Genomic DNA, 24,511 nt, shown 5'->3' with positions numbered 1-24,511 from the left:
ATAGGCCTACTGTTTTTTGGTACTTAAACATTTTCTGGTGACAAATTTTAGTCTGGCTCCATGCCAATATTATCGTTGTAACTTCGTATTCACAAGATAGGAATCCGACCAATATTATCGTTGTAACTTCGTATTCACAAAATAGGAATCAGACCATTTTATAATATCAGACTTTATTTCACTTTAAAAAAAAATCCTCCAGAGCCACAAAGCTGAAAAAGAAAATGTAATACTCTGCAATAAAATGTTTGAGACATGTTAAAATAACAAAAGAAGGATATTCTTATTTATTTGGGGCCATCCCCCCCCCCCCAAAAAAAAAACCCTGAGAAATGTGGCAGGGATCGGGATCGAATCCAGGTCATCCCTCTCACAAGGGCCGTTGCTTAACCACTACACCAAGTGTGCCACACAACTTTTGGTTGGAATTTAATACATTTCATAATTCAGCCCTATCTAAAGAGTACTGCGCCCTTTGTTGATATGATGATTGCCGTCGGCAAACCTTTAGTAAACGTTAGTTCGCCGGCATTACCTCCGGCAAAATATCCACTATCTTTTTTATGCCCCGCGGCGAAGCCGAAGGGGCATACTGTTTTCCGCCTTGTCCTTCCCTGGGTGGGTGGGTGGGTGGGTGAGTGAGTTTGTCTTACATACGCAGTGTGGACTTCCGAACAAAAGACGTCCACATAATGTAGGTAGCACCGACGTTGTGTGGACTTACCCCACGTCCACACAGTGTTTCCCCATTTCTGGAAAACAGGTTTAGAGGCATTTGGGGTTAGGTTTATCTGTAGCAGAATGAAGAGAAACACTAAAGGGAATCATAGAAAAAAATTGGGTTGAAAGAGTTTTCACAGTTTGAGAAAAATGAGTTTTTTCACTGGTTTTTCTTAACTACACGAAAGCAATGGAAAGTCCACACTAGTCATGTGAAACAAGTATGTGTGTGTGGGTGTGTGTGTGGGTGGTTGGGTGCGTGTGTAACAGCCTTCAACTGTGGACCCTCACCGGAATTCACACCGTCTACCGTGGACGCATCGCTATCGTGGACGTCCACGGTTGTAAATGATGGATTTTTGGCAAATATACAGTCACAAGAGGGCGCTCTATCAATCTCTTGAATATCCGGCCGTCGTCCACGATTTGATAGTACTGACCGGAATTTATTTGTGTAACAATACACCCCGTATCCTCCGTGTGACAAATTTGTATACGGGGAATGAAGCACAATTCAAGCACGCCCTCTCGTGGCAGCGAATTGCCACTAAGCGCGCGTAAACTGCATGGCTGCCATGGAACGGACCACCGCCGTCCGCGTTTGGTCGACTGAATTCTGATGGAAAACATCGAAAACATCGGTGTGGCATCCTAGTTTTCATTTTTTCCAGGTATGAAACTATCCATTTTGTGTTTATGTAATTGCAAACCATTTTTTGATAATGACCTGTACCATCGAGACAATTTAATAACCTCTGCCAGACAATGACATGTTAAACCGAATGTAAAAAACGCTCATGTTGTCCGTTCACGCCATAACGTTAACGTTGCACATGTACATGTACATCATACATGTAGGCCTACTACTTGTACCATGCCTCCATGTTTATACTTAGCACGTGCTTATCTGCTGTCTCCTTTCTATTTCTGTTAAAACTAGTTTGAAATGGCTGACACTGTAATGTATTGTTATCCCAACTATCGGGAGAAGATACTCGCGCTTGAAAAATCCATACGGAAATTAGTTATTGCTGTTATTGTCCTTTTTATTTTGGTGGCGTTTCTTATTGTGTTTACAATTCTGGCCGCATTCATGTAAAATTGTAAACGTCAGTCATTCAGTGATCCTGACAGTAATTGCGGTGAGTTTTCAGTGAATTCTTTCTGTTCATATTATTACTCTTGAGCCTTAGTCCGAGTAACTTGGACCCAACTTATCGCCTTTTTTTAACATTTGGACATGGTCTGGCGATAGTACCGAGCGCACGCGATGCATCGATTATGATAATGAGTAGACTGGATCACGTTTGTAAACACATGTGCATTTCAAACGATAATAGGGGGTCAGGAACTAGCACAGCTTTTATGGCGGATACCAGTTCAAGCTGGTTCCCGATTCCCTTTTACAGTTCGAAATGCACATGTATGTGTTTACAAACGTGACTCATTATCATAATCGATGCAAATTGCTTGTCGAGCGAGGGCGCGAGTTGCAAATGCGACGGCTGTTTCCTGTGCCGTAGATCCTGAATAGAGATCAGTGCACGTGGCCCCCAGACGATAAATGCATGGTACAGGAAACAGCCGTCGCATTTGCAACTCGGGCCCTCGCGCGCTCAACAAGCAATTTGCATAAACGAGACGTCACAGCTTGAGGTCATCTCTTGTCACATTCAAAATGGCTGCCATCACCGGACTTTTCACGAGTGCATATGGGCTCCAGAAAGATTCAAGAATATCTCGGAAAACTGAACATCATTACACCTAAGCATCCCAGAAGTGATAGATGGGACATCGTAGAATACAACCATATGTAAGAAATTCCCTGCAAATTTTATGAAAACGTCCTCAGTAGTGCGCGGACCACGGTGTGTGGCCTTGGGTTCAGCGCAGCATACCGACGGCCACACTAGTGGGGCTACCCCAAGACCTATGCCCAGTTCTTCTTGACATACTCGCGTTCAAATCGCTAACAAGTATAAGGGTTGAATCGATCCCGATGGTGCCAAAAATGATGAAAACGGTCCCCGTTCCGATCCGTACCGAAGCAACAGTTTGAGTTTTAACAAACGAATCGTTGTTTACATGTGCCGTCAGAATAGTCGGAGTCTGACGCCGCCCTCGATATGCACTGCAGACTGTGGTTCCCAGACTGTGGTTCCCAGACCAAAAGACACTGACTATTCTGACGTCCCGTGTAAACAACGATTCGTTCGTTAAAACTCAAGCTGTAGCTTCGTTATGGAACGGGGACCGTTTTAAGTAATTACTGCAACCTGACTATTTTTTAATGATAATGTATAACTATAATTTGCTAACTTTTGAGATTTGACTAAGCACTTATGATTACGACTTTGTTTATCCAAGGCTTACTTCATCATGTACATGTAGGGTTCTCCCCGTGCACAAGCTAGCATATCAGACCGATGCGCATGATTTGTTGGCATGCAAATTTAGGCTAAAATGCACAAATTTGGGGCCGGAAAAAAGAAAAGTCAAGAATTTCTTTAAAATCATGCATTAAAACAAATTAAAATGCTCTGGATTGCAAAAGAGCTTTGAAATCCAAACATAAACATCAAGTAAAGAATATCAGATGCTGTTGTTTAAATTAAGTGTGCTTCACCTTAACTTGCAAAGTTTGGGTTTAGAATGTTCCACAGGTTTGCAAAGTTCTGGGGAGAACCCCGACTTAAGGCGTTGATTCCTGCTCCGAAGAAATTTGGTGGTTTAAAACTTACGCTATTCTCTATTACAGAATAATATGCCTTTTCTGAGGAAAAGAATATCGCCGCTCGCTGAAGCAAAACAGTTCTGTGGTTCAGGTACTGATAAAAGGAGTTTCCAACAACGATACATCAATGACATTATAGGTAAGCTAAAGAGAGTCACTACATGTACCTCAGAAAAGATTATATTAAAAAGAAAATCTATTTTGGGCTTGCCGCTACATACTGATGTAGGTTTTGTAGCTGACGGTACGTAAGTATTTTTGATGTGAAATTGCCCAGTAAATAATAATAACAATACATTTCTTCTGACTTGTAATTGTTTTTTCAGGGTATGGGCTTTTCACAACAACCCCATTTCAACAAGGGGATTTCCTATTGGAATATAGGGGACAAGTCAGTCAGGTTGTTGACAACGATGAGGCGAGCAACATGTATGAGTTTATATATCAACACAATGGTGTGGACTACAGGTAAGTGCATTTATGCATGTTGTTCCAGGGTCATTCCATGCCAACTCAACAAATGGTGCACACCATCACCTCTTGGAGTTTTTTCTTTTTTGGTGTACTGAAAGATACTTAGAGAAATGCAAATTCTGAAAATTTGGGGTCTCTACGACTTTTCGTTCTTGCACAACAGCATTTTGAAATTTGAGGTGGGCGGGGCCGGGCCAGGGCAAAAAGTGCGTCGCGTCACGAAATTCAATGTTTAAAGGGCCATATATTTAAAGCTATACCCCCAGACAATTCAAACTTGGTAATCTGGGCTATGTTTTGCTGTAGATTTAAAATATTTAAACAGAAAGAAAGTACAATGTAGCTTGTTTCATTTTTAAGTTGGAGGGGCCCCGTAAGATTTTACATGAAAGTAGTTTTAATTGGGGGCTATTACAGGAAAAACATTTGGTGAAAAAAATATTTTCAATTTTTGACTTACCCCCCCCCCCCCCCCCCCCCCCCCCCCTGAACATTGGTCAAGATGAGTTTTGGGCCATTTTGGGGCCCCTCTAACTTAAAAATGAAACAAGCTACTTTCTTTCTGTTTAAATATTTTAAATCTACTGCAAAACATAGCCCAGATTACCAAGTTTGAAATGTCTGGGGGGTATACAATGTAGTTTAAAATATATGGCCCTTTAAACATTGAAATTCGTGACGCGATGCACTTTTCACCCTTGCCCGGCCCCGCCCACCTCAAATTTCAAAATGCTGTTGCGCAAGAATGAAAAGTCGTAGAGACCCCAAATTTTCAGAATTTGCTTTTCTTCTAAGTATCTTTCAGTACACCAAAAAGAAAAAAATCCAAGAGGTGATGGTGTGCACCATTTGTTGAGTTGGCATGGAATGACCCTCCAGACAATTCTTTGCCATACTCCTGGTGAATTTGCATTTTGTGCTATGTACCATCATATGTGTTTCACTTTACTTATACCCACCATGCAGACATGTAGATTTCAATGTCATTCAGGTTCAGAGTACTGTTATTTTTTATCACTAGTGTAGCTATATCGTTAAAATTGACTTTGGCACGAATTCTCCGTACAGCAGCTTCACCCCTAACTTCACATGACTTTATCATAAGGCCTCACATTCTCTCATGTGGGCAGGTCAATTTTTCAGGTTTTTTGGGGGGCACATTTAATTACAAGGTCTGGAAATTAGTGCTGGGCACTCTTTACTTACAGTTAAGATGTTGTTCAGTATTTGATGACCATTCCCAATTTGTTTAGTTTTCTCCCTTTGTTTATTCCCTTTTAAAAGGTGCCACAAATTTGTTTGATATTGTAGGGAAAAGCCTGGTTTCCATGAATACTGGGAATGTGTAGGAGTCATATTAGTAGCTTTTTCGTGCCAGAACTTTGATAACTTATCTCTACTGAACTGAAAAAGTCAGTTAGCCAGAATGTCGGATTCATTGGTTTAGAATGATTAAATAAAGTATCACTAATGGTCAATCCCCTCCCTCTCCCCAATAAAAACAGAAAATCAAACCATCTTGCACATATGCAGTTCCTCTTAAATAAATGATGATTTCCCTTTCACTGCAAATCAAATTTTAATTTTTTTTCCCTCTAACAGGGTTGATGCATCACATCCAGATTCTTGTCAAGCCCGTTACATCAATGATGAGCCAAAGCAACCGAACTGTAAAATGAAAAAGATTGTGATTGACAATAGCCCGCATCTCTGCCTATTTGCGCTTCATCATATCGATGCCGGCCAAGAGCTTCGGTATGATTACGGACCAGATGATTTTCCATGGCGAGAGGTATGAACCAATTTGTTTTCAACCATTTGGGGGGGGGGGGGGTGTTAGTCAATGCAGATCACTGAAGCAGTTTTTCGGCGCGAGGGGTATTGTCATCGCCTAGGGCGTCCGTCCATCCGTATGTAAGTGCATTCTGACCATACCACCCTTGTGGGGTGATGTTCCTTTCAGGACACATCACCCCACTTTTTTCACCCCAGAAGGGAATCTTTAGAAAAAGGGATAATGGGAACACAATGCTATCACCCCACAATTCCGTCTGGCTGGAACGTCCGTCTGTCCGTCCGTCCGTCCGGGTAGCTTAGTTTCCGGATGATAACTTGAGTTAGAAATGTTGTTTGGGATTGTAACTTCGGTAGGGGGTTGCCCTTGGGAGTAGACAAGTTGGGATTGGTTTTGAGGTCAAAAAGTCCAAGGTCAAGGTCAGTGTAGTGATTAAAAGGTAAATGGTTTCCGGATGATAACTTCAGTTAGAAATCAGATTTTAATGTCTAACGTAGGTAGGGGGTTGCCCTTGGAAGTAGGCAAGTTGGGATTTGTTTTGGGGTCAAAAGGTCAAAGGTCAAGGTCAGCCTGGTGAGTTAAAGGCAAATGGTTTCAGGATGATAGCTTCAGTTAGAACTCAGATTTTGGTGTCAAACTTTGGTAGGGGATTGCCCTTGGGAGTAGGCAAGTTGGGGTTAGTTTTGGGGTCAAAGGTCAAGGTCAGCCTGGTGAGTTAAAGGTAAATTGTTTCAGGATGATAGCTTCAGTTAGAAATCAGATTTTGGTGTCAAACTTTGGTAGGGGGTTGCCCTTGGGAGTAGGCAAGTTGGGGTTAGTTTTGGGGTCAAAGGTCAAGGTCAGCCTGGTGAGTTAAAGGTAAATGGTTTCTGAATGAAAACTTCAGTTAAAAATGAGATATTGGTGTCTAACTTTGGTAGTGGGTTGCCCTTGGGAGTAGGCAAGTTGGGATTGGTTTTGGGGTCCAAAGGTCAAAGGTCAAGGTCAGTGTGGTAAGTTAAAGGTAAATGGTTTCCGGATGAAAGTTCAGATAGAAATCAGATTTTAATGTCTAACTTAGCTAGGGGCTTGCCCTTGGGTACAGGCAAGTTGGGATTGGTTTTGGGGTGAAAAGGTCAAAGGTCAAGGTCACCGTGGTGAGTTAATGGTTTCTGCATTGTAACTTCAGTTAGATATGATATTTGGGTTTGGAATGTCAGTTTGCGGTAATTTTGGTAATTCAATGGGCTACAATAACAAACTCCAGCTGAGGGGTTTCAATAGCAACGCTGTTATTTTGTTTTATTCTTGTGGCAGTTAAAACAAAGGAGAAAAAAGAAAGAAACTTGATAGATCATGTACACTGGCCCAAGCCCATCCTCTTAATAAGTTCCCCTTTTATTGCTTCAAAGTACATGTTCTTTTGATTATGGAGTAATTAGTACTTTGAAACCTCATGAAAAAATACTAACGAGTTGAATCCAATTAAATACCAAAAGTAACCCTATCATTAGCCTTTAATACTTGGCTAGGTTATTTGAATGTGTACACAAGCCCATTTCACACATTTCAAAATGTTCAAATATATCAATTGTCATGTTTTTCTTCATTCTTTATTTTTTAGGCCAACCATGGTTTGGATTCAAAGAAACTTTGCACTAAGGATAGCTTCACTGCAGATTCAACAAATGGAGAAGACAATGCATCAAGCGCCACTCTGATCCCTTTGAAGTGCAACCAAGGTTTCCAGACTACTCAATTAAATGTCCATGCAGTTGCCAGCAACACCTGCCCAACTCCATCAGATGTTACACTTTGTGATCCTGCTACAAGCTGTATTACAGAATCACCAAGCAGAGCAGACAGTGCTGTAGGCCCAACTTTAGTCCAAAACCAAAGCACAAGTCTTCAGAGCTTGCCTTACTCAGATCATTCCAGTCCCCATGTAGATGCCAGCAACACCTGCCAAACTCCATCAGATGTTACACTTTGTGATCCTGCTACAAGCTGTATTACAGAATCACCAAGCAGAGCAGACAGTGCTGTAGGCCCAACTTTAATCCAAGACCAAAGCACAAGTCTTCAGAGCTTGCCTTACTCAGATCATTCCAGTCCCCATGTAGATGCCAGCAACACCTGCCAAACTCCATCAGATGTTACACTTTGTGATCCTGCTACAAGCTGTATTACAGAATCACCAAGCAGAGCAGACAGTGCTGTAGGCCCAACTTTAATCCAAGACCAAAGCACAAGTCTTCAGAGCTTGCCTTACTCAGATCATTCCAGTCCCCATGTAGATGCCAGCAACACCTGCCAAACTCCATCAGATGTTACACTTTGTGATCCTGCTACAAGCTGTATTACAGAATCACCAAGCAGAGCAGACAGTGCTGTAGGCCCAACTTTAATCCCAGACCAAAGCACAAGTCTTCAGAGCCTGCCTTACTCAGATCATTCCAGTCCCCATGTAGATGCCAGCAACACGTGCCCAACTCCATCAGATGTTACACTTTGTGATCCTGCTACAAGCTGTATTACAGAATCACCAAGCAGAGCAGACAGTGCTGTAGGCCCAACTTTAATCCAAGACCAAAGCACAAGTCTTCAGAGCTTGCCTTACTCAGATCATTCCAGTCCCCATGTAGATGCCAGCAACACCTGCCAAACTCCATCAGATGTTACACTTTGTGATTCTGCTACAAGCTGTATTACAGAATCACCAAGCAGAGCAGACAGTGCTGTAGGCCCAACTTTAATCCAAGACCAAAGCACAAGTCTTCAGAGCTTGCCTTACTCAGATCATTCCATGCCCCATGTAGATGCCAGCAACACCTGCCAAACTCTGTCAGATGTTACACTTTGTGATCCTGCTACAAGCTGTATTACAGAATCACCAAGCAGAGCAGACAGTGCTGTAGGCCCAACTTTATTCCAAGACCAAAGCACAAGTCTTCAGAGCTTGCCTTACTCAGATCATTCCAGTCCCCATGTAGATGCCAGCAACACCTGCCAAACTCCATCAGATGTTACACTTTGTGATTCTGCTACAAGCTGTATTACAGAATCACCAAGCAGAGCAGACAGTGCTGTAGGCCCAACTTTAATCCAAGACCAAAGCACAAGTCTTCAGAGCTTGCCTTACTCAGATCATTCCAGTCCCCATGTAGATGCCAGCAACACCTGCCAAACTCCATCAGATGCTACACTTTGTGATCCTGCTACAAGCTGTATTACAGAATCACCAAGCAGAGCAGACAGTGCTGTAGGCCCATCTATAATCCAAGACCAAATCATATGTTGTCAGAGCTTGCATACATTGGATGATGACTCAAGTCTCAAGGTAAATCCCAGCACCACCTACCAATCAACGATGAATATCCAAATGTGTGATCTTGGTGGAGGCTTTATTGCCGAATCACCAGACGGATCAGACAACACAGTTTTTTCCACTTCAGTCCCTGTATGTAGCAACCGAAGTCTCTGGAACTTGTCAAAGTCAGCTGAATATTTAAGTCCCCATATAGATGCCAGCAATTTCTATGATTCTCCCAGAGTCGTTAATTCGAATGATACTGCTGGTGGCTTTGTGGCACAATCTTCAGGCAGATTTGAAAATTCAGTTTGGGCTACTTGGAATTGTGTCAGTAGCTCAAAGTCAGATGATCATCCTATGTCTACACAAAAGAGCAGTGGTTTTGTCCAACCCCACAAAGATACTTACCTTTTAGATTCTGACAGCTATGTTCCAGAATCATCAGATGAAGAACATGAAGATGACCCTATTCCGCTTGCAGGGAAAAGAAGGAATGCTGTACAGCGCAACACTCAGAATATTTGGCCAGGTAATCATCAAACACCCCATCAAGATTCTTTCCATGGTCCTGATGTTAGTGATGCTGATTGTGATGACACTGACGGCTCTGACTCGGATTATCTTCCTGAATCCACTGATGAAAGTGTTGATGAAAATGCATATTCTGCTTGCTCACCTCTGATTCCAGTCACTAGGGGAAGGAAACAAGTCATAAGCTCAAACAACTCTGAACATCAGAGTAACCATCTGCATGAAAAGGAATCCGATATGCTGAATGGGAATGAGGACCTCCCTGAGAGTAGCTTTAAAAATGAAGCTTCAGGCAAATGGAGAGTGGTGAACAATGTCAAAGTTGATAAGACTACATGTTCAGGTTCAACTGACCATCAAGTTTCTGTGGTCTCGAGCTCATCTTCATCTAATACATGTACATCAGACATTGAAGTACTGACCACTTCAAATGATGGTGGTGCACGTAGATGGGATAAGCCCCAGTTCTGTCCATTTTGTATGACTCCACAGAAGAAGTTGCCGCGCCATTTGGCTACTGATGTGCACAAAGACGAACCACAAGTTCAACAGTGGCTCGCCACAGAAGACCCCAAGGAACGTGCTAAGCACTTGACGCTGATGAGAAACTATGGAAACTTCCTTCATAACGCCAAAGTACTTGAAGAGGGAAAAGGTAGTCTTATCGTAGTATATAGGCCGGCATATACAGTTAGTTCTATGGACTATTTGCCGTGTACCAACTGCTTTGGCTATTTTGCGCAAAGTGACTTATGGAAACATAAATGCAGCCAGGCAGCAGATGACGAAGAACCAACTAAAAAGAAAAGAAAAACTGGACTACGAACAGCTAGTAGAATGTTGTTGCCAAGCATACCTGGGGTTAGTAAGCGTACTCATGAGATCTTGTCCAGCATGAAAAGTGATGCAATAGGAAGACTTGTGCGATCAGACCAACTGATTGGAAAGTTTGCAGAGAAACTGACCAAAAAACATGGCCATTCAAAAGATCAAGAAGGATACATCAGACAGCGGCTGCGTGAGGTGGCAAGAATGGTGTTAGAGTACCGAATATTAACCGAACATTCGCAAGCCCAGTTAGCGGATCTTATTTGTCCGGAGAAGTTTACCAAAGTCCTAGAGGCAACGAGACGAACAGCAGGATTCCAAGAAGATACAAATCTTTATACAACTCCAAGCCTGGCTCTTAAAATAGGGCATAGCCTTAAGTCTTGTGCAGAAATTCTGCGAGGAGATGCCCTGTTGTCCGGGGACAAAGCTCTTGAGAAGAATTGCAAAGCTGTAGTACAGTTGTATAACTTGAATTGGGAAGGTGAAGTTAGCCATCATGCGCTGAGAACCTTGCAAGAAGCCAGGAGAAACAACCCAAAGTTACTGCCCTTAACTGAGGATGTTGTTCAGTTATCAAAATACATCAAGAATCATGTTGCAGTGAGACATAGAGAGCTGCAGAAGGCTGTAAACAAAGATGTTCCTAAAGCTTGGACAGAATTAGCAGAACTTCTTCTGACTCAGATCATCGTTTTCAACCGGAAACGCCCTGGAGAGGTGTCAAAAATGACTTTGAGTGATTACAGCAAGTGTGCCAGTGGCACAACATGTGTTGTTGATGGGGCCTTATCAGCACTTGAGAAGGCATTGTGTAAAGCGCTCTGGAGAGTTGAGATTGTTGGAAAGCGTTTGCGTACCGTTGTAGTGCTGTTCACTGCCAAGATTAAGACAGCCCTTGACACACTGATGAACCGAAGACATGAAGCAGGAATAGATGACAGCAATGCGTACCTGTTCAGTAATCAGCGAGGACTGGGACACATAAGGGGAACTGACACTCTTAGAGAACATGCTTCAAAGTGCAAAGCTAAGAATCCTGAGTTCCTTCGTGCAACGAGACTTCGCAAACACATTGCTACAGTATCACAAGTAATGAATCTTCAGGAAAACGAGCTCGACCTGCTGGCGAGCTTCTTAGGTCATGATGTCAGAACCCATCGTGAGTTCTACCGCATGCCAGAGTCAACACTTCAAGTTGCCAAACTGTCAAAGGTCCTTCTCAAGATGGACAAAGGTGATGTGCAGGGACTAGCTGGAAAAAGACTGAAGGATGTTGAACTGGACCCTAGTGAAGGTATGATTTTTATATCACTACATGTACTAAAAAATTACAAGAGTTGATTCGATCCACTAGTAGGTATGACATTCTTCCAACTTAAGTTATATGTCAAATTTTTGCTGAGAGAAAACAGTTCCGATGGTGGAAACAAAATAAAAATTATAAATGTGTGTAAAATTAAAAAATACACATTTATTTTTATTGTAATAATTTTTTGTTAGTACATGTGTATTTGTATTCAAATCAGAAAAAATTTAAATAAATAAAAAAGAGGGCCCACACCATAGAAAGTCATACCAATTAGTTAGTACTTTGAACACCATAACATTTTTCAATTTTTCTATTAACAATGCTGTTTTATTACTAATTGAAATGTTGGCAGCTTTCAGTGTTTAGTTATTACTTTGAACACCATAACATTTTCAATTTGTTTTATACCATGCCTGCTTTAACTGAACACAAACCAAGCTGGATTGCACCTCAAACTTACCTCTAAAAATTTGTGTGTATAGATTTTAATGTTTGCATTATGTTTAAATGATTAAATTACAAAATTGGTCAGCACAAAAATGAATGAAATATAAAGGAAACACAATAAAGGAAATTGTATGGAATGTGAAGGTTATCAAGACCAAGGTACAATATATACATGTTATTATACATACATATTTAAGGTTTTTTGTTTATGTGTTTGTTTTTCTTAGAATACGATACAGATGCGATGTCAGAATCGTCAGGTGATGAGGGAGATGATGAGCCTGAGGAACCCATGAGTCTGAATGAGGAAGCAAAAGGTTTGTACATTTGAATTTAGAATAAATCGGAAAGAGTTTCTCACTAGTTGGAGCCGCCATAATGTATGACACTTTTACAGCTGCTTTGCAAAACCTGTATTTAACAAGCTGTCAAGTATGGGACACTAAATATTGAAGATAATGTATAATGCATAATGTAGTCAAGTAATGTAGTATTTGACCACACCAAAGTCATTGGTACAACCAACAAGTACCTGAGACATGGTTTGTCAGTGCAGCAAATGTCTTATGCAAACATCTTGATGGGTGAGGGTAGAGAAAGAAAAAACTTTTAAAAACTTTTTTCAACTTCATTACAGATGCAGATGGGACAAAGCTTGTTGTACAGCAGCAAACAAAGAGGCCATGGACTTGTGCTGAAAAAAAAGCAGTTGTGAAACACTTGGGCATGTTCCTGAGGATGCGGAAGGTACCCGGGAAGGGACCCATCACTGCATTGATGAATGCCGAACCCCAGCTGTTCAAGAATCGTACTTGGAGAAACGTAAAAGACTTTGTGAGGAACCAGGTCCGAAAACAAGATCCAATGAGCTTTCTGCAGATCCGGTAAAATAAGAAAAATACAAAGACTTAAAGACAGAAGGCCCTTTGTTCTAAAATTGCACAGATTTGTCAACAAGAGATTACACATTTTCTTTGCATGTAATTTTTTTTAAGCAAACAAAAGTTGTAAAAGATTTATTTATTTGTTTATTTTAACAAAAGTAGTGATCATATAGAAGTTGAAAGGAAGTTAACATCAATTTCTGACGTCTTCTTCGGACCTGGCTCCTCACATCAATTTCTGACATCTACAGAAAAAGTACAAAAGAAGAATGTTTTGACATGTAAAGCTTACATGTTCGTTAGCATTAACACGCGTACTAGTCTTTCCAATGCCATTCTGCACAATTTTGCCGCACATGCCAATCATACGCACACGCATGTCTGACTTGATTGCGCAATCATGGCTGTGATTTGTCAAATGGGTGAACGCGCAAAGTTTGATTGATAGGCCGGATCGGTCCATTATAGCGACTTGCTTGCCATTAAGTAGAAATCTGAAATTTAATTTGTTGTTGAAACTGAAGTTTAATTTCCATATGTTGTTTTCTTTTGTAAACAAAAGTAATGGTTTATATATACATGTAGAAGTTGAAAGGAAGTTAACATCAATTTCTGACATCTACAACAACAAAAAGTACGAAAGAAGAATGTTTGACACTGCGTACACAAATTTAATTTGTAGTTGATACTTAAGTTTAAATTTTCATTTTATTTATTTATTTTAACAAAAGTAGTGATCATAAAGAAGTTGAAAGGAAGTTAACTTCAATTTCTGACATCTAAAGAAAAAAAGGTACGAAAGAAGAATGTTTGACACGTAAAGCTTAGATTTTTCTTTTATTTGTTTATTCAAACAAAATGAGTAATCTTTTCGAAATTCATAGTCAATTCTTAAGAGATGACATACATTCAGGAAGAGTGTAGATTGGTCCCAATCGTCACAGTACAATTTTGTAACTGGTGGGGGGGGGGGGGGGGGGCACAGCTTGCCAAAGCACATATCTAGTAGTTCTTGTCTTGGGCATTTTGCCACATAATAACTTATCACAGAAAACTGTACATGTACTTAAGTAAAGTATTTTTGACTGTTATTTTCTAGTGTTCACTCATTACATATAATATTTGCATTGTGTAATCAATAGAACACATGGTTTATAAGAAGTGTATACTTAAGACTCGTGTACTATACAATGGACCATTCCAGCTTTCCACTAAGCTACGCCCACTGCGTACAGGTTTGTGAGGATAACACGCGTACTAGCCTTTCCAATGCCATTCTGCACAATTTTGCCGGGCGTGCCAAATATATGCAAATGCATGTCCGACTTTTGTCCAACTTTTGATTGCGCAATCATGGCTGTGATTTGTCAAATGGAGTGAAGGCGCAAAGTTTGATTGATAGGCCGGATCGGTCCATTATAGCGACTTGCTTGCCATTAAGTTGAAATCTGAAATTTAATTTGTAGTTGAAACTTAAGTTTAAATTTTCATTTTCTTCTTTTTTTTTACCAAAAGTAGTGGTTTATATATACATGTAGAAGTTGAAAGGAAGTTAACATCAATTTCTGACATCTACAACAACAAAAAGTACGAAAGAAGAATGTTTGACACTGCGTACACAAATTTAATTTGTAGTTGATACTTAAGTTTAAAGTTTCATTTTATTTATTTATTTTAACAAAAGTAGTGATCATAAAGAAGTTGAAAGGAAGTTAACTTCAATTTCTGACATCTAAAGAAAAAAAGGTACGAAAGAAGAATGTTTGACACGTAAAGCTTAGAGTTTTCTTTTATTTGTTTATTCAAACAAAATGAGTAATCTTTTAGAAATTCATAGTCAATTCTTAAGAGATGACATAATTTCAGGAAGAGTGTAGATTGGTCCCAATCGTCACAGTACAATTTTGTAACTGGTGGGGGGGGGGGGGGCACAGCTTGCCAAAGCACATATCTAGTAGTTCTTGTCTTGGGCATTTTGCCACATAATAACTTATCACAGAAAACTGTACATGTACTTAAGTAAAGTATTTTTGACTTATTTTCTAATGTTCACTCATTACATATAATATTTGCATTGTGTAATCAATAGAACACATGGTTTATAAGAAGTGTATACTTAAGACTCGTGTACTATACAATGGACCATTCCAGCTTTCCACCAAGCTACGCCCACTGCGTACAGGTTTGTGAGGATAACACGCGTACTAGCCTTTCCAATGCCATTCTGCACAATTTTGCCGCGCGTGCCAAATATACGCAAATGCATGTCCGACTTTTGTCCAACTTTTGATTGCGCAATCATGGCTGTGATTTGTCAAATGGAGTGAAGGCGCAGAGTTTGATTGATAGGCCGGATCGGTCCATTATAGCGACTTGCTTGCCATTAAGTTGAAATCTGAAATTTAATTTGTAGTTGAAACTTAAGTTTAAATTTTCATTTTATTCTTTTTTTTTTACCAAAAGTAGTGGTTTATATATACATGTAGAAGTTGAAAGGAAGTTAACATCAATTTCTGACATCTACAACAACAAAAAGTACGAAAGAAGAATGTTTGACACTGCGTACACAAATTTAATTTGTAGTTGATACTTAAGTTTAAATTTTCATTTTATTTATTTATTTTAACAAAAGTAGTGATCATAAAGAAGTTGAAAGGAAGTTAACTTCAATTTCTGACATCTAAAGAAAAAAAAAGTACGAAAGAAGAATGTTTGACACGTAAAGCTTAGAGTTTTCTTGTATTTGTTTATTCAAACAAAATGATTAATCTTTTCGAAATTCATAGTCAATTTTTAAGAGATGACATACATTCAGATAGAGTGTAGATTGGTCCCAATCGTCACAGTACAATTTTGTAACTGGTGGGGGGGGGGGGGGGGGGCACGGCACAGCTTGCCAAAGCACATATCTAGTAGTTCTTGTCTTGGGCATTTTGCCACATAATAACTTATCACAGAAAACTGTACATGTACTTAAGTAAAGTATTTTTCTACTGTTATTTAAACATTATTAAACATATATTATTTAACAGCGTACATGTACATAAAACTTTAAATCCAACACTTTATATATTTAATAATATATATTGTTTACTCTCCAAACAGATTAAAATATATAAAACGAGCATTATAACTCTGTGTAAATTATGATAGAAATCTTTATATATTGCTTTATGGTTCAGCACTGCGTTCAGGTGATACCGCATCCATGTTGGACATGGCTACGGCTTGTAAGTACAGGTGTCCATGGAAGCGGCTACAGCCACTTCACATAGACAAGTGTGTTACACCCAGCCATAGACAAGCCACAGAAAACTGTACATGTACTTAAGTAAAGTATTTTTGACTGTTATTTTCTAATGTTCACTCATTACATATAATATTTGCATTGTGTAATCAATAGAACACATGGTTTATAAGAAGTGTATACTTAAGACTTGTGTACTATACAATGGACCATTCCAGCTTTCCACTAAGCTACGCCCACTGCGTACAGGTTTGTGAGGATAACACGCGTACTAGCCTTTCCAATGCCATTCTGCACAATTTTGCCGCGCGTGCCAAATATACGCACATGCATGTCCAACTTTTCATTGCGCAATCATGGCTGTGATTTGTCAAATGGAGTGAACGCGCAAAGTTTGATTGATAGGCCGGATCGGTCCATTATAGCGACTTGCTTGCCATTAAGTTGAAATCTGAAATTTAATTTGTAGTTGGTGGGGGGGGGCACAGCTTGCCAAAGCACATATCTAGTAGTTCTTGTCTTGGGCATTTTGCCACATAATAACTTATCACAGAAAACTACTTCTAATAAGTAAAGTATTTTTGACTTATTTTCTAGTGTTCACTCATTACCTATAATATTTGCATTGTGTAATCAATAGAACACATGGTTTATAAGAAGTGTATACTTAAGACTCGTGCACTATACAATTATAGCAATTTGCTTGTCATTTAGTTAAAATCTGAAATTTAATTTCTCGTTGAAATTAAAATTTTAATTTCCATTTCATTTATTCACTTTAACAATATCAGTGATCATATACATGTAGAAGTTGAAAGGAATTTTTTTTTCAATTTCTGAGGCCTACAGAGTTTCCAGTTTTATAATAAAGCTCAATTGTTCCTTTGAGTTGTTTATTCAAACAAGTTATATAATCTTATAGAGGTTGATAGGCAGTTCGCAAGAGATGAAATACATTCAGAAAGTGTAGATTGGTCCCAATTTTCACAGTTCATGTTTGCAACTGGTGGGGGGGGTTTCAAATAGTTTGAGGAAAAAAACCCACATACAGTAGGTCTTGTCTTGGTCATTTTGCCACCTTATGACTGAACACAGATAACCGTATCACTAATATTGTTGACTTAACTTAAGTAAAGTATTTTCATCTATTATTTTTCTAGTGTACACTTATTGCATAGAATACATGTAATGATAATCGTTATGCGCACATGATAGAACAACTCCCGGAACAGTAAAATAAATAGTTTTGGCAGAGGTGAACACAAATACAAACTGCAAATGTGGTATTTGAAATTGTTATGTCCTCTTACATACATTTAAAAAAAATCAACACTTCACAAGAGATTAGAATGTACAAGACTTGTGTATGGCAAGTTTTTCAAAGCCCAGAGAGTGCTCATTGTGACCCCTAGAACAGAAGACTAGAGTTGGAACTCTGTATTTTTGTCGTTGGTTTTTAATAATTATCTTGTTCCAAGTTGGCATCTATCTTTGATAATTAACATTGTTTGCAGAAATAAATGTTTCAGTTAATTTGTTGAGTTCAATCTATATATGTGACTTTGTATATACTTTTTCTCTTTTCTTTTCCGTTTCTTTTATGGCTGTGAATGACCTTAGAAAACACCAACAAATGACATTTGGAAAATTTCAAATCTTAATTACAAATCTTATTTACATCTTGTATACCTTATACTAGATGTCTCCTGTAATGGACATGCAAGCGTGGGGCTATTAATTGATTATACCACCGTGGACGTCTTGTGTTCGTTATACTCCTGTCTGTTCCTTGCTCTATGCTGTAATGGACATGCAAGCGTGGACTTATTAATCGACTATACCACCGTGGACGTCTTGTGTTCGTTATACTCCTGTCTGTTCCGTGCTCTATGCTGTAATGGACATGCAAGCGTGGACTTATTAATCGACTATACCACCGTGGACGTCTTGTGTTCGTTATACTCATGTAATGGACATGCAAGCGTGGACCTACTATTAATCGACTATACCACCGTGGACGTCTTGTGTTAGTTATACTCATGTAATGGACATGCAAGCGTGGACCTACTATTAATCGACTATATCACTGTGGACGTCTTGTGTTCGTTATACTCATGTAATGGACATGCAAGCGTGGACTTATTCAATTCAATTCAATAAGACATTTATTCCATACTCTTTTTGGAAAACGCATTGATAATTTAAGAAAATCTGTACACAGGAAAATAACAAAGTAACTATACATGTATTATATTAAATAATAAACCAAAAAAGTGAACGCTTGGAACTAATAATCAAATTAAAGAAAAGGATATATGTACAAGAGAAAAGAACGAGCATGGGGCTGTTAATAAGCCGAGGCTTGTAATAAACAGCCCATTCAGACAACAACAGCAACAACATCAACAGCTACAAAACGAAACAAGGACGGGACAGACTACACAAAAAAAGACAGGAGAAGAGCTGAAGGCAAAATAATAAAAAGAAAGAATTTAATAACTGATGACGAATAAAAACGTAAATAAATAAGGAGAGGACTAAAGCTATGTTACATAATGGGAGAGGAGGACTCTTTTGTAAGAAGTCTTAAATCGACCCACAGACGACTTCGTTCTTAGTGAACAGGGATGGCATTCCATCAACGGTGACAGTAAAACCGAAGGGTGTTAATAATCGACTATACCACCGTGGACGTCTTGTGTTCGCTATACTCATGTAATGGACATGCAAGCGTGGACTTATTCAATTCAATTCAATTCAATAAGACATTTATTCCATACTCTTTTTGGAAAACGAATCGATAATTAAAGAAAATGTGTACACAGGAAAATAACAAAGTAACTATACATGTATTATACTAAATAATAAACAAAAAAGTGAACGCTTGGAACTAATAATCAAATGAAAGAAAAGGATATATGTACAAGAGAAAAGAAAGAGCATGGGGCTGTTAATAAGCCGAGGCTTGTAATAAACAGCCCATTCAGACAACAACATCAACAGCTACAAAACGAAACAAGGACGGGACAGACTACACCAAAAAAAGACAGGAGAAGAGCTGAAGGCAAAATAATAAAAAGAAAGAATTTAATAACTGATGACGAATAAAAACGTAAATAAATAAGGAGAGGACTAAAGCTATGTTACATAATGGGAGAGGAGGACTCTTTTGTAAGAAGTCTTAAATCGACCCACAGACGACTTCGTTCTTACGTCAACAGGGATGGCATTCCATCAACGGGGACCGTAAAACCGAAGGGTGTTAATAATCGACTATACCACCGTGGACGTCTTGTGTTCGTTATACTCATGTGAGTAATGGACATGCAAGCGTGGACCTATTAATCGACAATACCACCGTGGACGTCTTGTGTTCATTATACTCCTGTAATGGACATGCAAGCGTGGACCTATTAATTGACTATACCAGCGTGGACGTCTTGTGTACGTCCACGGTTTGAATGTGAAAACTTCGTGAAGCCAGAAAGCTTCAGTAACCTGTTACCGCCCATTTTTAAGACGTCCGCGGTTAAAACTTTAATTTTCTGCCAACACAGCGTAAGTAGCCCTTAAAATACTGCAGTCCTCGTTTGTATGGTAAAACATGAAAGTCCACGTTTGCAGGTCATTACAAGTATGGGTGTGTGGGTGTGTGTGTCCGGACAAATCTTGTCAGCACGATAACTTGAGAAATACTTAACATATGAACTTCAAATTTGGTCTGTGTATTGTTCTTGGTAATCCTAAGAGGCCTATTGCATTTGGGGCCGAAAGGTCAAGGGTCAAGGTCACAGTGGCTGAAACAATAGAAATTTTGTCAGCGTGATAACTTGAGATATACTTTACATATGAACTTCAAATTTGGTTTGTGGATTGTCCTTGGCAATCCTGAGAAGCCTTTTGCATTTGGGGCCGAAAGGTCAAGGGTCAAGGTCACAGTGGCTAAAACAAAAGAAATTTTGTCAGCGTGATAACTTGAGATATACTTTACATATGAACTTCAAATTTGGTTTGTGGATTGTCCTTGGCAATCCTAAGAAGCCTATTGCATTTGGGGCCGAAAGGTCAAGGGTCAAGGTCACAGTGGCTAAAACAAAAGAAATTTTGTCAGCGCGATAACTTGAGAAATACTTTACATATGAATTTCAAATTTGGTTTGTGTATTGTTCTTGGTAATCCTAAGAAGCCTATTGCATTTGGGGCCGAAAGGTCAAGGGTCAAGGTCACAGTGGCTGAAACAATAGAAATCTTGTCAGCGCGATAACTTGAGAAATACTTTACATATGAACTTCAAATTTGGTTTGTGGATTGTCCTTGGTAATCCTAAGAAGCCTTTTGCATTTGGGGCCAAAAGGTCAAGGGTCAAGGTCACAGTGGCTAAAACAATCGAAATCTTGTATTTATTCTGAGATCATAGGGATTAGGGATTAATTCATATAAAACCTACAGAAGACACTAATGCTGTCAATGAACATTCCATGTGACCAAGGTACATGTAAGTTGATGTTAAAAGAGTGGTGTTATGTCATGGGAACAGTCACGGTTGCGGGGCATTTGTGTTTGTAAACACACCTGACTTGTTTTTATTTGGTTGCATATAGCTCGAGTTAACTTGAGTAACTCCAGCTCCAATGCTTATTTATCGCATTAAATTAGAGCTGGAGGCAGAACTACGTAAAAAAAAAACTAGATCGTAAGAAGCCCCAAAATCCGGGACCGTGTATCCCCAGTGTTGCAAAAATGGTCTATTTTCCCTTTATTATCCCAACCAAGATTATTTAATCCATATCTCATGCAGTGAAACGCCACTATAAACAAATGTATAGTATTAGCCTTGAACGTGGCATTGTATAACGAACACCACCATAACAAACATTATTTGACTATAACAAATAATCCCCATGGGCTCCCAAAATAGTAAATTTTATTATAGTTAATGCAAAGTCAATATAACCATGCTATAACGAACAACCACTATAACGAATACTGTCTGTTGACTCCACCATGTTTGTTATAGCGGCGTTTCACTGTTAGTAACTCCAGCTCCAATGCTTATTGCAATTAGAGCTGGAGGCACAACTACATGTACGTTAAAAAATCTAGATTGTAAGAGGCCGAAAATCCAGGACCGTATATTGTATTCCAGTGTATTCCAAAATATTCCATTTTCCCTCTATTAATCTAGAGATGCCACTTTTTAGGTTTTAACCTGAATTCAGAGTTTTTTTTTTTTAAATGAGACAAATTTAAAAATGTTGAATTTGGTCTGAAACATCTAGAAAACACATTTTTGAAAGGGGGTAAGGGTAGTTTCAGTTTTTCCAGTAATGTTTCAGGCTGATTATCCCAACTCAAATTCCATAATCCATACCAAATACCATGCAGCAGTCATTCATGAAGCTAATAATCGACTTCAAACTGAAAAAAAAAGAGTAAAAACATTTATTTCACTGACAAATTTTCCATTTGACTTGATCATCCATCCTTGCACTATTTCATGCCGAAGTATTATAGACTCTGATTTTGTTACCAACAGACTTTGAATGATGTTATTTGACCCCTGAAAATTGGGAATCAGCCAAAGCAGTCCTGTATGGCGGTCGTGTGGAAAGGATGCAACCGTGTGGGATGGCCGTCACTACAAGCAGTCACTTCTCGGTAAGCCCAACGTGATCATTTATTAAGTTGCCCCATTCATGGGGAGGGGGGGGGTAGACTTTCTTAGAGGGAGGGGAGATGGGGCAACTAGAACCAACTTTTCAGCCCTTTTCACACTAGAGCCTCTCAACCTGGGTTGAACTCAACCCTGGGTGAACCCAGTGCCGCCCTGGGTTGAGTTTTTTATTTCAACCCCGTGTTCAACCCCACATCATTTCACACTTGTTTCATGCAAATCAAGCTTGTCATGCTCAGGTACTACTGTTTTGAACCCTGGCCAGAATTTCAACCTGGGTTGAAAATCTCAACCCTGGTCTGGAGCAGAGTTGAGTTCAACCCGGGGCGAAATCAATCTCGGGGTTGACACATGGTTGAAATTCTTTAAGAGTGAAACGATACATGTTTTCAACCCTATGTACGTCAACCCCGAGATATGTATAGTGTGAAAAGGGCTTCACTTTAATAGAGAGAAGCCATCGTCGCAAGCCTACTTCTGGACCCCTTTCCCGCAAGACTCATGAAAATCCACTTTGTTCACCAAGCTAGCTGGCATGTTTAGAATAAAGAATAACTACACGTGTATGTGTTTTGAACTCATTACAAGTGTCCCCAAATAGGGTAAAGTCACAGAGTTTTGTGGGTGTCCTTAAACTTAGCAATATGCCTTCAGAAGCTACGAATGTGGATACAATTAGGACATCATGTTTGTCCTTGTTCACCCATCCTATCAAGATGGTAAAAAGAGAAAACAGGTCACGATGAAGCCATTTTTGGTGAGAGCAGTGGCCCAAAACATTATTTTATCTGTTTCCACAAATTTAGCATCAGAAATTACAGTTGTTTGAGCTGGAAGGCACAAATACCAGCTGTGCAAGTCAAAGTTTCAGATGTCCTAAGGTTAAGTTCAACAAAGTAATATTTAAAAGATTAGTCACAAAATGTTGCTAATAAATGTCCTTATCCCAGTGACTAAAAAGGATGAATGCATTTATTTCTGCTCATTTCAAAACCTCATAATTTACCAGTAAATTTGAATAGATTTATTACAGTAGAGTTTGAAAAGTCTCATGAAAATTAATAATTCTTTGTTGAAACTCGAAACTGCAGTGACGGGGATAATTGTTTTCATTAATTTCAAGTTGAAATGGCAACCAAATAGGTACAACAATGAAAACAGAGGTCTGGAATTTAATTCTTGAAAATGCAAGGAAATTTCAAGGAGGCAGTCAGGCAAAAAGCAAGGCAACGGAGGCCATAGCATCCTGAAATTCCATACCATTTATTTGAACATTTGTTAAAATGATTGGCAACCTTCACACTTAAAGAATGTTTAACCTTCAAAGAAATAATCAACTTTCATAGTCATGTGTATGCTTAAAGGTACATTGTGCATAGGATCATTTGCTTTTTGCAAGATTTTTTTCCAAAGCAACAAAAGTGCCCAATATTTTTAGTAGGTTGCATAATAAGCATTCTGTTCAAGTCTTAGCTGAGTGGCTACTATACATTTTGGAGAAAACAGAGAAAACATAATGCACAAGTCTTTGCATCTCGTAACTGGATTCTGTAAGCACCCCATTTTGAAACCACCTTCAATGTTGTTTTCTGACAATACCATTTCAGGTGCAATTATTTCACAGGGTATTTGTTACCAGTCCAATCTTCACTTTGAGGTTTCCGTCATTAAATCTTTATGTGTTTATCTGAGTAATTGCAAATGATCTCACCTGGCTTTTAAAGTGAAGTTAACAGAAATACAGAATAATTGATATTCTACAGGCTGTAATTTCCATTATCAGAAAATGTCATGTAGAGATCGCACAGTATACAGTGAGCAGATGTATGTTCTATTAGGAACAAATTGAAGAATATACATAAAGGGAGTTTACAAAGTCTTGTTGGGACTACTAAGATCTATACAGTGGTGAATTGTTAAACACTTAAAAGTCTTCTTGAACATTTAATTTTTACAATAAGATTGATAGTTTGCAAAAAAAATTCATAATTTTTGGCTGAAACGCAAACTGAAGTGATGATTTTTTTTTCATTTTGAAACTGCAACCAAATAAACAATGAAAACAGAGGTTTGAAATTAAATTCTTGAAAAGACGAGGAAATCTTTTTGGTTTGTAAGGAAAAAACCGGGAATAGAATTTCGCTATTTGTGGGGACCTTTTTAAGGTGGCAGTCAGGCCAAAATCAAGGCAACTGAGGCCGTATAGCTTTCTGAAATTCAGCATGAGTCGAATTGATTTTTAAGCATTCAAACTGAAGGGATATTTGACAGTCTGAGAAAAAATGTCAACAAAATTTCAAATCAAGATAAAAAAATTCTTATAAAAATGAGTCTTAATTCTGTGAATTGAGACAGGAAAGCAACTTAATTTTCACTCATCTTTAGCAAACATTTCAATAAGTAAATTATCTTCAATTTACATGTAAGCGTATCGTTAATTCAAATGCGTAAACAGAAACTGCAAAAAGTAATGTCAAAACTGAGTAAATAAAGGCTTACATTGAAGAGTAATCTGAGTACTAACTATCATGGTGATGCGTATGCTTAAAATGAATTCAAACAATACTATTTCA

General features: G+C 38.9%; 1 protein-coding gene across 1 annotated transcript; it reads left to right on the top strand.

Moving 5' to 3' along the window:
• The first annotated feature begins 981 nt into the window (after positions 1–981).
• Positions 982–14,754, top strand: LOC119733155. The gene is made up of 7 exons (XM_038206730.1): positions 982–1,391; positions 3,479–3,593; positions 3,781–3,922; positions 5,531–5,720; positions 7,327–11,671; positions 12,361–12,450; positions 12,771–14,754. The coding sequence occupies exons 2-7, from the start codon at positions 3,485–3,487 to the stop codon at positions 13,019–13,021; spliced, it is 5,127 nt and encodes a 1,708-aa protein (XP_038062658.1). The 5' UTR covers positions 982–1,391; positions 3,479–3,484; the 3' UTR covers positions 13,022–14,754.
• The last annotated feature ends 9,757 nt before the right edge of the window (positions 14,755–24,511 follow it).

The sequence above is a fragment of the Patiria miniata genome, unplaced genomic scaffold (genome assembly GCF_015706575.1).
Source record: "Patiria miniata isolate m_02_andy unplaced genomic scaffold, ASM1570657v1 HiC_scaffold_25, whole genome shotgun sequence".
Classification (NCBI taxonomy): Eukaryota; Metazoa; Echinodermata; class Asteroidea; order Valvatida; family Asterinidae; genus Patiria; species Patiria miniata.
The sequence above is the reverse complement of the archived record's forward strand: the minus strand, read 5'-3'. Positions and strand labels throughout refer to the sequence as shown.